Genomic DNA, 15,126 nt, shown 5'->3' on the forward strand with positions numbered 1-15,126 from the left:
CTTGAAGCATCACAGTTATGCATCCAGCTTCCTGACAAGGCTGTTTAAATCCATTCCTCCCTGCCCCTTTCAATTAAAACCAATGACAGTGCAGGACCTAGCCCATGTGAATCACTGGGGCAGTGGCACACAGACTCCTGAAATTAAAGCACAATGGGAGTTGACAAGAAATCTTACCTGCCAGTGGCGTTCAAACCCTGCCCAGTGAATTTATCATAACCGTCAGGCCCGTAATTCCAGAGCACTTCTTCAGCAGCAATGTAATATCTTCTCTTATGACTGATTGGTGAGGAGTGAGACAGGTTTTTCTGGCAGATCTGAACATCATATAGTGCCTCCATGCCACCTGGGAGAAGAAAGAGTCTGGAGACAGTCCCTGACCACCTGCAGAGTCAGCAATCTCATGGATTTACATTTACAAATGTAAATTCAAAACTCTCTGGGAGCTACATGGATTGGAAGCAATTACTACAGTAAACTTCTATTTCAAAATACATTCTCTGCTTAAAACAGGCCAGATACCCATACCCTTCCTTTGCAAGTTGGTACACTTTATGCAATAGGTGGAACCCATAGGCATCAATGACACTCTTTAGTGGACTTATTTACTCAATTTCTTAATCTCCATCATGATGATAGAATGATTTTGGAGGACAGAGTGCCTCCAGATATCTGCCAAATAGCATCATCCCCCCCTGACTTCCACTGAAATACAGACTGGTTATTTCTGCTGAAGGTATTCGTTGCTTGCCAGAATTGAGTCTGTTTTGCCTGATGCCAAGCCCACTGGAATGAATGCGTAAAAATTCTCCCAACTCGTCTCTGCTGTGATAATTACACATTGCCTGCTGCCATGACACCTAGTCTATGATACACACTTTTGGGGTCTTGCACCACACAAATATCACAACATCACCATCAAATCCCTTCACATAATGGTTTCTGAGAACACTGCTAAGTTTTGCCTGATTTCCATAAAGCAAAAAGCTACGAAGTGTTCAGCTGGCATGATTTTTTTTTTTAATGTGTACGTACTTATCTACAACAAAAAAACTATGTTGAAAAATGAGTATTGAAAACTCCTCTCATTGCTCATCAAAATCTCGGGTTTACCTAGGAATCATGGGGACAGTGCTGGGTCTAGCAAGTCTTCCTCACATGGGTTACACAGCCAAGTCATTCATACTAGCTGAAGATTTGACCCAACATGTATCATTTCTGGTGACTAAACTCATGATGGTGATGTTTATCTGGCAAAACTGTTGCAAATTTCTCCAAAGTTACACAAAAAAAGCGCCAAATCCTGCTCCCCCTGGAAACATCTCCCAGTTTTCCCTTCCAAGCAAAGCAGAGGCTGATGAGGGAGGTCTCTGGCAGCGTACCTCGTAGGTGCTCATTGACCTGGCAGGTTATCAGCCACCTCCCGGGGCTGCCAGGGGTCATCTCTGCCGTGATGAATGTCGCTGGGAAGAGACCGATCACGTCCGCCCTCTGGTCTCTGCTGGTGAACGTGTGCCCGTAGAAGTAAGCAGCATGGATGTCTATCTCGGCCCCCATGCCAAACAAGTGCCAGGACATGGAAGTGTCAGCACACATCTCCAAGCCGGGGAGATTGCCATATATATAACCGTTAATTGCTGAAAACAAAAGCATGAGACTTTATGAGAAGTGAAAGAAAAGTGACTCTGGTCCCATTCCTAAGGAGTAGCATTTTGAACATCTGTCTTACTGCTCTGTATGATCAAATGTCCCAAATTCTCTGTCTGTGTCTGTGAAAAACATCCTGGTTAATATCAAGATGTTGCAAAGGCCAAGTCGTCACCAAAAAGGCCTGATAATGAAGTTAACTTGTTCTGCAGCTATTTAGCATGGCTGAAATCTATTTCCTCTTGTCCTACGTCATAAATATACCATTATATGCCAGGCACAAGCAATTTAGATTTGAAAATTTTATCAGCCAAATCAGCGAAGTGAGCTCTGTCTTCCTTAGCTTCTACATCTGATAATATATCAGGACACTAGGAGAATGAGACTCATATTTTGCAAAATATTTTATTTCCTAGGCTCCCTGGAACAAACAAAATATACAGAAATATCTGGAATCAACTTCTTATACCAAATGTCCAAATAACACAAAGTACCATTGGCCAGTATATCTCTGCAGGGCAGGAGTGGTTATACCAGCCAGCCCATCATCCACAAGCCTTTTGAGAATTCTTTCAATACACACACCTCAAATTGCCCTGCAACTTTCTTTGCTCTTTTCACAGCTGGACAAAAATCTGTTGCCTAAGATAAAATGTTAAACAAATGTCAGAGCTGGGCATGAAAGCCAAATCTCCTTTCTGCAAGTGTCATTCTGTTTTTAGGGAGAGGTTTTTATCAATACAGTACTTCAACATTTTGACCCATTCCTAGCTGACACAGATAAAGGACAGACATCAGAGGGTCCTACTGAATTGAAAAGAGCCTGCTCACTGCTGTAGGTCACCATTTATTCAAAAGTCCTTCTCACCATGCATTCGGTTGCTGGTCTGGAAACCTTCATCCTCTTTGTTAACTGTGTCTGGTTCTAAGCAGAAGGTGTTTATATTCTCATCGAGGTACCAGCTGAAGTTTTCATCTACAATGCTAAACATCAGGGCAAAAGCATTAGCAGCACCAGTCCCTTCTATTGTGGTCTCATCTGCAGTTCCTAAATTGCAAACGAAAAGGAAAGTGATAAAAAAAGCCTGGGATGGGATTGAATTTAAAAATGACAATAACCTGGGCACACTCAAGGAAATACAGTTCTTTGCCCACAGTCTGCAGGGCAGGATGAATTTCACGTAATTTTGCTCTTCTAAGGCATTTTGACCCCCCTCCAACAGACTTTGAACAGATGAGTGCCTCCAGAAGGCAAAGCTAAGCTAAGTCAAGCTGATATTTCAGTATCTCTTTGGTCCAACACGAGCACAAGCACCTGCCAATATCTGTTGTCCCATTTCCCCACTCTTTGGCCCGTTGCACCCAACCCTGTCCCTTCGTCAGTGTCATTTAGCATCTGTGTTCCTGCACAGTGAGCCAGGTCATGAGCTGGATCCATCCAGAAACCAGTGACTCATGGGTTTTTTGACAAGGAGTGGTGAGTGGTAGCCTGCATTTCTGTTGCACTGAAGTGAATTCTCAACCATACCCCCAGAGTGGCCCTCTAAATGTGGCTCTCTCTCCACAGACTGACAAGGAATCCACAAGTGTTATCTAGGACTAGATACTTAAATTTTGAAAGGCTGAAAAGAGGATGAACAGAATTTATTCCAGCTAAGTTCAACATCTTTATCCCCATATTTATTTGGGGAGCAACCTGAGACCATAGGACTAGTGATACTGAGTAGTCTGTTATTATCCACTGGCAGGTGTAGACTTCATTCCAATCAGTCTATCACTGATCCCATGAAAACTTTCCTTTCCTCTGCCTTCTCTGGGAGAAAGCTCAGAGTCTTGCTCTCAGTCCTGTGTCCACCAACACCAGCTGGAGGACTACATCATGTAGATATCCTCCTTCAGGAATTAAAGGCCAAACATGTAGATAATCTGGCTTTCAGGCGAGGATTGTTTGGATATGCTGTCTCCTAGCTTCATGTGTTATCTTGTAGTTATCAGCTCAGTGTCACATATTCAGTTCTGTGGATTTCAAAGGATCTCAAGGAGAATGTTAATCGGAGACATTTCAATTGTGTGAGTTAAGCTGGAAACCAGGCTTGTTTTCCCACATTAAAGTATTTCTCTTCTTCATATATAGAGCCTACTTCACTTAGAAGTATTGCATATGAAATCAGGGCTGATTTTGTACTCTGGGAGTTACTGAAAAGGAGTGGCAGAGTTACACATGCCCAGGGGAAGAAGTGGCAATGACTCACTTGATGAAGAAAAGAGGGCTGGTTCATAATAGCTCCAGCACAACATTATCAGGCTATAAAATACACAGGACAGACTGCTCCATGCATATTCCCATAAGGCTGTGTGATATAACTTGTAAACAAAAATAAATACATACTCTCTATGTGAAAAAATTACAAAGATTGTGCTTTCAAATATGTAAATGCTAATGCCAAATCCACCACCCAGCTCTAATTTGATTTCCTGAGCAGTAAGTCCTTTGTTCATCCTGAAACTTCCCCACTTTGGGAATACTTATTTCTGGTCTCGGCCACGATGGGATGGTCACAGCATGCTGCAGTCCCTCCACCAGCCGAGGCAAATCTATCTGAAGCCAAAGGGGAGCAGGAAGGGGGGTGTCCCAGAGCTACAATACCTACCCTGGGATGCTCCTGGAATGGCCCATCTATTCCTTGCCCCTTTTTATGGGCTATGTAGGGATAGACTCTAGACCATCATGTTTAAACCTGTAAGCAAAAATGACTGTTAAGATGCCAAGCTTGGCAGAGGGGCTTGCTCTATCAGTGTTTCTAGCTCAGTACCTTTTTTACACACCAGCAGAGGCCCAATTAAACCAGATGCAATATCTCTTGGTGTGTCAATGTGAGAATGGTAAATCCAAGTCAAGCAGTTTGAGTCTGCCAAAGTTGGGGAATAATCTTTCCTTACTGGCCATGTGTACGTGTAATTTCCACCAGGAACAACAAAGTCGTCCTCTTTGCTTTTACCGCCAGTTCCATCAGGGTAAAGTGCTCCTAATACATAAAAAGGAAAAAGGAATACTTTAGCCATCCCCTAGTTGCTTGTGTTAAATAACTGTGTAATTTATTCTATTTTAACTTGTATTTATAAAATAATAGCAGCATTCACAAATACAGAATCATTGAGAAATTTTGAAAAAACTCAGAATTTCTGTCAATCTCACCACAAATATATTGGGAGTTAAAATCCATTTTTTATTGGTAGATAAACCTTTAAAAATGCATTAACAGGTCCCATTTCTTCTTAGTCTCTTCACTCTTATCAGTCATCTAGAATTTTGTCATCTAACTGTGTATTTTTTCACAGGAAACAGATGAGAATACTGACTGTAGGAACATGTAGGCACATCCACACAATCCTCTAACAAAAATACACATGTATAGGTCTGGGATTCTGAAAATTAGATCATGTCTGCTATAGGCTAAAAGAGAGGAAAACATTTCGTTGCAAGAACTCCATCTGTTCAAATAGACTAGAGGCAGAAGGAAGGAGGGAAGATGTTTTGGTGAGTTATGATTCAGAAAAATAATTCAGGCAAAAAGACCCATCCAACCTGTTTCAGTACTGGGTTTATCCCAGGTGTCGAAAGTTTGTGGCAAAAAGTTTTGAGATGCGGCTGTTCCTGGTTTTAGTCATCAGCTGCAATTACTGATGAGTTTATGAGAGGGTGATCTAAAGTCTTCTGATGTCAATGTCAATAAATACTGGGACAGACTTGTAGCCATGACATTAGTTACTCCAGGGAAAAAGAGAGGAAAAGGCAAGCCAGATTTTACCTTCAGAGTCCTTGTCATAGAAGACCCCATGTGGGTGCACAGAGTATGGGCGGGAAGCAAAGTTTTTCAGATGGATGATAAAGACATCCTCTTCTTCTGCCTTCAGGACTGGGCCAAGGAACCCCAGCCATGCTGCTTTGGGGATCTCCTGGGAGTAAGTGTCATCGGTGAATTGCCTAAAAATAGCCTTTTTGTACACACGTCCTATCCGGTTGGCTCCTCTTGTTGCATACACCCTTGCGAACCTGGTGTCGGGAAGGGAAAATTTGAGAAACGGTAAACCTATCTTAAGAACTGATCAAATAACTGGTGCTTGCAGTGCAGATAAATAGTTCTCTGGGACACATCTCATGGCTGGTGGAATTGAATTAAAGCTCAGGAGTACATCAGGGCCCCTAGCCCCTTTCTGTACAGTAACAACCATCCCGCTTTCAGGTCCGGTCATTAGCACAGCTGCTCCAAGCCTTCATTGAGGACCAGCCACTCAAGCCTCAAGCTGCTCAATTTTAACAGTTTCTCCCTCTTTTGAAGGTTTGAAGCCTCACCTCTGAAAGCATGACTGTTCAGAAGAAAAATAAAACCAAATTAAAGTTTTTCAAAAGCCAATAAGACAGATTCTAATCAACACAGCTCGGTTCCCTGGAAGAGTAGCATTAAATGTGTTTTGCATGAAATGCATAACTTCCACATTCCAGAGTCTATGTTTATAGCAACTTCAAGTGATGGAGAACCCACCATATGGTCAGTGGTTAACATATTATAACTTTTAAATACCTGCTCCCTTAGAAGCCTAAATTGCATTTGCAGTCTAATATCATCCAGGTCCACACTCCAACCACTGCTTCCAGTTAAGTTCTCTCTCAGATCAAAGGAGCCACATACCATCAGAAACTTATTTTTTATGCAGACACTTGCATAAGTTTTAATTAATTGACTAAATTGCCTCCTACCCTTCTTCTGGACAAACCAAGCACACCAACACTCTTTATGCCACAAATCTTACGCAAAGCTCTCTTTTGAAAGCAAATATTTCTCTGTCTCTGTTGAAGTCTGAACAAAAGAACTCACACAATAGGCAAGTAATATTCCAGCTAGGGCCAGAGATGTTCCCAGTCAATATTTCTTACATAACTAGGAATGAATTTTGCCCTTTTAACTATAACATCATACTGATGACCCAGTTCATCCTATCTCTGATGATATAAAATCCATTTTTTAATCCTCTCCATGTTACAGCTGGTAAATATGATATACAATCTTTATCCCTAATTATAACACTCAATGAAGGCAGAACTTAAACCCTTTGCTACACAGCAAGCAAGGGATTGTATGACCAATTTCACCATAACTGACCATGAGCTTTTTCATCTCCTGAAGATTGATTGGACTTTCATTGCTTCCTAAAAAACTCATCAAAAAGTCAAACTAAATTTTTCTGAAGTATCACTGGCAGAAATAAAGTAATTTCATATTTATTGTGAGACTTTGACTGGTCAGTTCACTTGCTTCACAAATCTCGTTTAGATTCTTTTGTGAAGTGCAAGAAACCAAAGTGGAGGATGTCACATAAGTTGAAAGGTATTATTTGCTTTAAGTTCTTCACCACACATCCACTTCTCCCTCTACCCAAATCTTTCTATGATTCTGTGATTTCTATGATACCATAACACACAACATCCCCCACTTGTGGTCATTACACCTCCACGATCACTGTCTAAAACAGACCTCTGAAGTGATCCAGATATAAAAGACTCCAAAAAGTACACTTTTTCATTTGAAATGTGCACTTTATAAGAAGCCACGAGTTTTGGCAGCAATTAAAACATTGCCAGTATTGCTAGGGCAGAAACAGTGGGGTAGGATGCAGGGGAAGGGACAGAATCTTCTCATTCTGCTTCTTCACAGAATAATGTATGCCAGATAAATACACCCCAAAAACAGGGTTAAGGAATGAGTTGCCAGGAAATTTGAATTTTCAGTGAATTAGCAGGTCTGTAGTCTGTGGACGTAGCAAGACCTGGCAAGTCACACCACATTCACCAAGGAGAAGATACCTTCTATTGCCTGGGGGAAGAGCTGCTACCAGAGTGTTTACCACAGAGTAGGAGGTGGTGTCAGTAGGAGTGCAGTGTAAATGCACATGCTTCCTTACTTCATGGCAATGTACTCACATGGCTATGTCCTAATTTGAATTATGAATTGATTTTTTAAATTAGTTTGTAAGAAATTTTCTCTAGAAAAATATCAAATCCATTTTTTTCAGAAAGTCCCTATTTTCAGGAGATATTTTCCCTCAGTTTTTTTTTCCAATTTCACCAGCCACCAAATATTTTGGTGCAGTGGCACCATGCTTTCATTATGATGACAGTGTCTTTATGTCCAGACAACACTGCACACTCTCTCATAACACCCCTGAGATACACTGTGTCTTCTGAAGAAGGAGAATTGTACCCCAGAAAAATGCACTTCTTAGTCAGGCTTTGTTAAATGCTTTACATGAGCCTAGCCCTTTTTAATGCATAGCCTGTGATCCCAAAATCCAGTTAGTGACCAAAGTTCAAGAAATTACTGTGAGAAAACCTTCTCGGCTTAGGCACTCAGAGAGTCTCAGTGTCTAAAGCTATGCTACAATATCTGGATCTGTGGTTGCCTCCTACTTAAAGCCGTCTAGAAGTCAGGAAAAGAAGTCTTTTAGTGGCAGCTTTCTGAAAGGAGGACTATTCAAATGGGTGCAGTGGGTATCAGCTGCATCCAGTCAAAGTGTAGGTAATGCTCTGTGCAGAGATGTATTTTCAGCACATCCTTTTGGTTGCCCTAGGTACCAGAAAACAGAGCACTCAGGTTGTTCTAAGTCCCATTCTAGGTGCCCAGGCTGTCCCATTTCATCCTGGAGGATTTTGGGGGCCCACCTCAGCCTTCCCAAGTAGCTGGTAGCTCCATGCCTCTTTACAAGTGTTGCTGTACTTCGCATTACAGTGCTTAAAGTCCTTTTGCAGAAGGAATATCCACATTGGACTGAATGCCAAAATGTTTCCTATCTGTCATTCCTCTTTGGTCACAAGAAGACAAAGCTTCTCCCTGCCTCTTCATATTCTCCTGCTCCCTTCAAACTGCTTCATCATCCTGGTGGCTTTGTGATGCTTCTGTCTGAACCTCTTCCATCTTTCTGATCTGCAGATGTAAAAGCTGCTCCTCTAAATTTTAACTATTTCCCTCCCACTCAGTTGTCAGCCTGTGCTTCATGTCCATAAAGTCATGATGCTCAGACAGCCTTTCTTTCTACAGTAAAGAGGAATACTCTATCCTCTGGGGCAGTACCCATGCAAACTTCCTAAATTCCTTTTCATCTCCTGCAGTCAGGCCAGTCTTGACGTTACATATAGAGATAAGCAGGTTTGCAAATCAGCATAAAAAGTCTTGTTCCGACTGAGAAAGACATGCAAATCCTGCCTTCATTTCTGTGTGTGATTTCATTTTGGTGCTTGAGCCCTCTCAGCACTTCCAAAGACACAAGAAAAGTTGGAAATGCACCTGAGTGGAACAGTGAATTATTTACAGGGAATAAACTCTAGTTCTTGAAAACCAGTGTAAGCATAATTATAGACATCCAGTTCCCTGCAACGACAAGCAGTACAACTCTTCCACAGAGAGAAAGAGTAAAACAAGAGTATCACGTAGATTCTACTTCAGATCAAGACTAGACATGCAGACAATCTGCCATTTCCAGGTATATCCATGTGTGAAGTGTAATTTCTACACCCATTTCTTTTATCACACAAAAAACGTGTTTTGCCATAATTTTTAATGCGTTTGTGTTACCTTTGATCTGAAGGCTACAGAGGTTATGTTTTCCAAGAGGTGCTTACATGAGCATGGTGTTACAGGGAGCAGTGAGAAATGGGAAGAGCTGTTTGCTTGTGCATGACCAAGCAAACAGCTCTTCAGTAGCCTGGAGACAGATCTTTGCAGATACAATTTCAAAGCCTTCTGAGTTTGTTTGCTGCTGTAATCACACTGAGTGCCAAAAAACAGCACTCAGGATAACCAGTAGATGTGGAGTCCCAAATTTTCTCCTGTGGTGAACATTCCCAATAGCTACTGTACACTCCTGGGTGCAAATGCATGCAAATGCAAAATTTCTTTTTATTGTTGTTGTTCCAATAAAGTCCCATAGACTTTACACTTATAACCATCATTATGGTTTAAACAACCATCTTTATAGGTTTATTCCCTAAAATCTGTAGATGGTGAAACCTTCCTCACTCTCTATCCTCTTTACATACTCTGGGTTTGGGTTTATAACCATTTTATTTTGTCAAAGTTCCTGATTTTTCCTGTGGCTGAAGTAAACCAGGACAGTGCCAGGACAGGGCTTTGGACTGCCACAATTGTTTTAACCCCTGGGTCACGTAACCTGTTCGAGGTAACCCTCCAAGAAACCATGACTCCCATGCCCAGGCCAGTGCAATGTCTGTCCTTGAGGGATAGCCAGGGAAGGGGGACCAGTGGTGCCAACTCACCTTTCTAAATGGCACCCTGACCACAAAGCGTCAAACAACAAAGTTGAGTGTCCTCAAAAGACAGAGACACAAAGCCCTCAAAGGATGTTTTTAGGCTTTTTCTGACCCACATGAGCCACAGAGGTCAATAAAATCCATGAAATCTTAGATGAGGCTCGGTGGTGTCACTGATGTGGTATGATGGCTTCCCTCCTACAATAAACTTGCCCCTTAAGTCAGTAACAAAGCAATTCTCAGGCTTCATTAGAGCCAGGATTTCACCTCAAATACCCTTTTGATGTTGACCCTTCCCACAATGATCATCTCTGCTGTTGCAATTGGGTTATTTGGCCTCATAATGACTCAGCCATTAGTGCAGCATCTGTGACGACAGTTTCACCGTCATTTCTCTGGGTGGGATCTCCTCACAGGCAAATTGCACAAACTGTGTTTGATGCTGTGCTAACAAAAAACACCCGTTAGTGTTGGGGTGCAAGACTTGGCCCAGATAAATAAATGTAGGATTGGTGGCCTAAAGAGAAGGGATGAGCTGCTATACCAGGCAAAACTTACTAACATCTACCACCAGCAGAGCAAGATTTAAGTGTCCATCATATAAACTCGTATCAAGGTAATTTCAAGGCATTATCCACTAAACTTTAATCTTGAGGGCTGAGCTACAGTGGGGGAAGAATGACTGGTGGATGTCAAACCACAACACTTAGGTATATTTTCCTCTTGAAAAGCCATTTTCTCCGTGACCACTTGGGAAAGCAGAAAACATCCAGGCTCACCCTCCTGCAGCAGCAATACCCATGCCCTAACTCACAAAATCCCGCTGGGATCTGCAGCACATCCAGCAGCACTGACAGCACTTGCACCCTGTGTGTCTAGTCCAGCATGGTTTAATGATGTCAGCTCTTCCAGCAGTTATGTCAGGTGGGAAGGGATGCTAACCACCTTCACAGCTCACCTATGCTCAGTGGCTGTAATATGGACCTGCGATTTCCAAAGCCCTGTGTGCTCCAGAAAATGTAAGTTTAATTTCTGAAGGGAGAACAGAGAGTGAAATGTCTTGGTTTTACTCACAACACTCCAAATTATGAGAGTTAGTAGAACAGCTTGAGGCCTTAAGCTTAGACAAGACAAAAGGAAGAGGTGAACAGCCTCATTAGTCTATTTGCTTTACAATTACTGATGTCCAGCAAGATACTTAGTCTGTGCAAGCAGCAGGCTGGCTCTGAAGCACTGCAGTAAGACTGGGCATAATAAAAATTATCATCCAAGCAGAATAATTCTGCTAAGACAGGACTCATTTGGGCTAATCAGCTCTGATGAGAGGCAGTCTTCAGCTCACATCCACCCAGGCAGGTTCTGATGCAGCACTGGGACTCCTGGCTCCAGAGGCAGCTCGCTCAGCACCAGCACAGCAGGAACTCAGCAGCATAGCTGTGTCTGGTGCCAGAATCTGGTTTCTAGCTCCATGCTTCAGCTACCAAAGCTCCCTTTATCTTCTTAACTACTAAAAACTAAAGGTTGAGGAAAATGTTATTGACTTTGGCAAGCAACATTGATAATCATCTCTTAAATGTCGCTATCTGATCCAGGTAATGTAACACTTTCCATTGCACACTTGCTAATTCAGGATTTTCATTAAGTACTGAGGAATAAGAGGTTTTGATTATATCTCTGTGGGCTAGCTGGAATCAAAGGGAACATTCCTTTTTGTGTATGCATCAATTCTTTTAAAGATCATCAGCTTGTCTGCAACCTCTTTATCTTCACTTTGCTCTCAATAAAACTGGGATAGTGCCCCATCAGATGGGTGCTGTGAGGCTGCTTCACAAGGTGAGAAGTGCTTGGCTCAGCGAGCCTGAGTGTTGCTGCTTGCAGAACAAAGATGGCTCAAAAGGCATTCCTATCCCTACCTGGCAACTGATCCTTAAACTTTGCTAATGGAACTACTTTTTTTATAATATCCGTAGGAACCAATTAATTAGCTGAAAAGTAGCCCATTATTATACTGTTTTAAATTTACATTAGAGATTATCCTAAAGAGCTGAATAGTCAAAATAGCTATTTCTGGTTCACTATTTAACCCACAAGCCTATGCAGACACAATTATTCCAGAATACAGCACTTTACACTGGCTCAATTCAATAGGATTTAAAAGTGGAGTAAAATAACAAAAATCACATAATTATTTTGTGTGTAGGGAGTTTGTGGCAAACATCTCCCCAGCTTTGAATGTGCAGTCTAGATTAAAATCCTCTGTGGGTAAACCTTTTGTAATTAGCATTCTATAATTATTACATTGCCATGATGACTGAAGACATAAAGTATCTTCCATCCCTGTGTTGCCATTTAGTTAAAAAAAAAAAAGCATTTATGTCACAAAAGTAAATGTGCCTCTTGATGTTCAGGGAGCACAAAGTGCACACAGCCTCAAAAGTACAATTTACCGAACAGATTCCAATCTCTCTGTGGTATCTCTCTATTGAATACCTCTCCATTGAAGTGGATTTATAAGTAGTTGCTCTTCAGTTAATGCTGTACTGCTCTGTAGGAAGAGATCTCCTAGTTTATTGAGTGGAGAAAGTTATCCTTTGCTACAAAGGTTAGGAAAGTGAGAAATTCAGGCATTTAATATAAACTAAGAACAATTTTGTCAGTAAAGCTTGTTTTCATGGGCTGGGAACAAACTATTAACCTTAATTCTACCTACAAATGTAATACCTATTGACTTGGATGCCATCTGGAACCTCTAGCTATTAAAAGCTTAAGCATAAATTTGTGTTGAAAAATAAAACTCTTTCTCATCTTCTTCTTGCGACAAAATACTTTCTTTTGTGTAATTCATCTGAGAGTGATTCTGAAATTACTTACCACTAGAGACATGTGCAGACTTGCTTGGGATTTCCTGAAAAGTCAGAGAGAACATTTCCATTTCTAGCTTCTGGGAGGCAGCATCTAGCTCCCAGTGAGCCTCCAAACCTGGTACAGAGACCAGGACCTCCTCACTTCCTCACAGCTCCCACTCCAATCCCAAACCAAGACGCTGAGGAGGGATCCCCAAAATACCTCTAGTGTGTCAAAAATATCAATGAAATGTTAAAAATATTCCCACACATTTGAATCCCATGATGTAAGAAGCAATGGTTCTCAACAAAAAGAGAGTCGATTCAGATGTAAGAAAAACGTTTTTAACAATGAAGGTGGTAAAACACCAGCACACATTGCCCAGAGAGGTGGTAGATGCCCCATCCTTGCAAGCATTCAAATTCAGCTTGGATGTGCCTCTGAGCAGCCTGACCTGGTTGAAGATGACCCTGACCATGGCAGGGGAGGTGAACGGGAGGAACTTTAAAGGTCCCTTCCACACAAATCATTCTTTACAGAGGCACCAGGCATCAGAGTCATCTCCAAGGAACATCCAGGCCAGCTCTCCTGCTCTGGGAGGAACACACAGCCAGCCCCAGCCGTGTGGGCATGAGAACAGACACCTGTTTCACTGGCTAAGGCAGGATTTATCAAAGCGCTCCCCAGTTTCAGAGCTCACCAGGAATTCTCTCTGACCATTCACTGTTGTGTATCTAAGCACTTATCTATGCACATTTCCAAAAGGGAAGTCCCCACAGTTGTATAGATTGCATGGGTGTAGGGACTTGTATCCCATTCGTAGGTACCATACACTTCTGAATTTCATGATATCTTATCAAGTTTGCCAAATTTTATCAGGGGAAATACTTAAAATTACATAATATGCCAGTAAACAGGGTTTTGTGTTTTACTGCAAAGACTGTGCTTGGTTATAGCAAAGCTGCAGTTTGCTTTTTGATACCAAGACCCAGAGATACTTCCATCTCTATGAAATACAGGTAGGGGATTTTGGGCCCATACTTGATGCTTTTTTAAAAAATATCAGCTCATTAACATCCTCTTCAAATACACACTAACTATCCCCTTGCTTAATCAACCACAATGGAAGAGAAATCAATCAAAGTCTAGTCTTGCCTTGCCTTGAAACTGAATTCCCACCTATGACAACATCATCAGAATAAAAGCAAGGAAAAGACCATCTTAAGACATTTGCAGCAAGGTGACCACATGAACTGATTTTGTTTTGGAGTTGTTGCTACACCTCCAGCTTACTCAAGCCCCCAGTCACTTACTTGTCCTCTAAGAGGCTTTGCCCTGTGATCAGATTTTTCCCAGATGGTGCATAGTCCCAGTTCTCTTCCACAATCCCGAGGTAGTAAGTTCTGGTCCTTGCTTCCACCAGCGCGCACAGCCAGAGGAAGCCGAGGGCGCGGAGGCAGCCCCCGCGCTGCGCAGGAGGCATCTGTGGTGCTGACTGCGAGGCTGGCACGGGCAGGCAGCAGCAGGGTGCACCAGAGCCAGCTCACCCCTCCCTCCCTCCCAGCTCCCAACAAGTTATAAATAAGGAAGGGACAGAGCAAAGCTCCTCCTTTCCAGCAGGTTAGGACAGGGATAGGTAGAGAGCCAGGCTATGCAGAGCAGGGAGAAGGTTGCTGTCATGGCAGGACCTTTGCCAATCCTTTGGTTAGTGAGTAAATTACTCACTTACCTGTCCAGGCTAGAGCCAGTTGGTGGTTTTTAGAAGTCTGGATGCTTTTCAGTCCTCCTTTTTCCAGACTAGGTGATATGGCATACTAGGGCAGAGGAGGGGTTAGTGGTTTTGACATCCTTGTAAAAACCCTGTTTAAAAAAATTTATTTTTATTTTAACTTCTTGATCATGTCTGAGATTTCTAAAAATAGCATCTTGTTGTCTTCATTGGTTTTTTAAAATGACATAACACTAAGGTATAATCCAGCATTATCAGAGAGAGCAAAAGAATTGGCCAGTACCTCTCATCATTTTCTAATCTATTTATTAAGACTGAAATTGATTTGAATATATGCAGTTTGAGAGTGCCCAAAATGAGGTACCTTTTTAGAAGCATCCCTGGAAATTAGAGCCCTTATAAAAGTCTTTCTATTTGGACACCTAAGAATTGAGGCACATGAAGATCACCCTTTTATTAACCTTGGCAATTAACATGCCCACGTAGCTCTCTAGAAAATCACTCCCTTGCTTTACAGCTTAACGTCTTCCAAGAGGATATCTGTGTTACCATCTTGGCAAAGCCCAGTGTAAACATATACTGG

The 15,126-nt window shown here is 42.0% G+C and overlaps 1 protein-coding gene across 1 annotated transcript in view; it reads right to left on the reverse strand.

The window, feature by feature from the left end:
- Window positions 1-14,297, reverse strand: part of HEPHL1 (hephaestin like 1) — a 32,562-nt gene extending 18,265 nt beyond the window's left edge. The window contains exons 1-6 of the mRNA XM_054654928.2: window positions 14,128-14,297; window positions 5,457-5,701; window positions 4,461-4,673; window positions 2,516-2,695; window positions 1,383-1,637; window positions 178-346 (exon numbers count right to left, since the gene is read on the reverse strand). Of these exons, the coding sequence (XP_054510903.2) occupies window positions 178-346; window positions 1,383-1,637; window positions 2,516-2,695; window positions 4,461-4,673; window positions 5,457-5,701; window positions 14,128-14,297 (1,232 nt within the window). The remainder of the gene's footprint in view (window positions 1-177; window positions 347-1,382; window positions 1,638-2,515; window positions 2,696-4,460; window positions 4,674-5,456; window positions 5,702-14,127) is intronic.
- Between the last annotated feature and the right edge of the window lie 829 nt (window positions 14,298-15,126).

This window comes from Agelaius phoeniceus, chromosome 2 (genome assembly GCF_051311805.1).
Source record: "Agelaius phoeniceus isolate bAgePho1 chromosome 2, bAgePho1.hap1, whole genome shotgun sequence".
NCBI classification, from domain to species: domain Eukaryota; kingdom Metazoa; phylum Chordata; class Aves; order Passeriformes; family Icteridae; genus Agelaius; species Agelaius phoeniceus.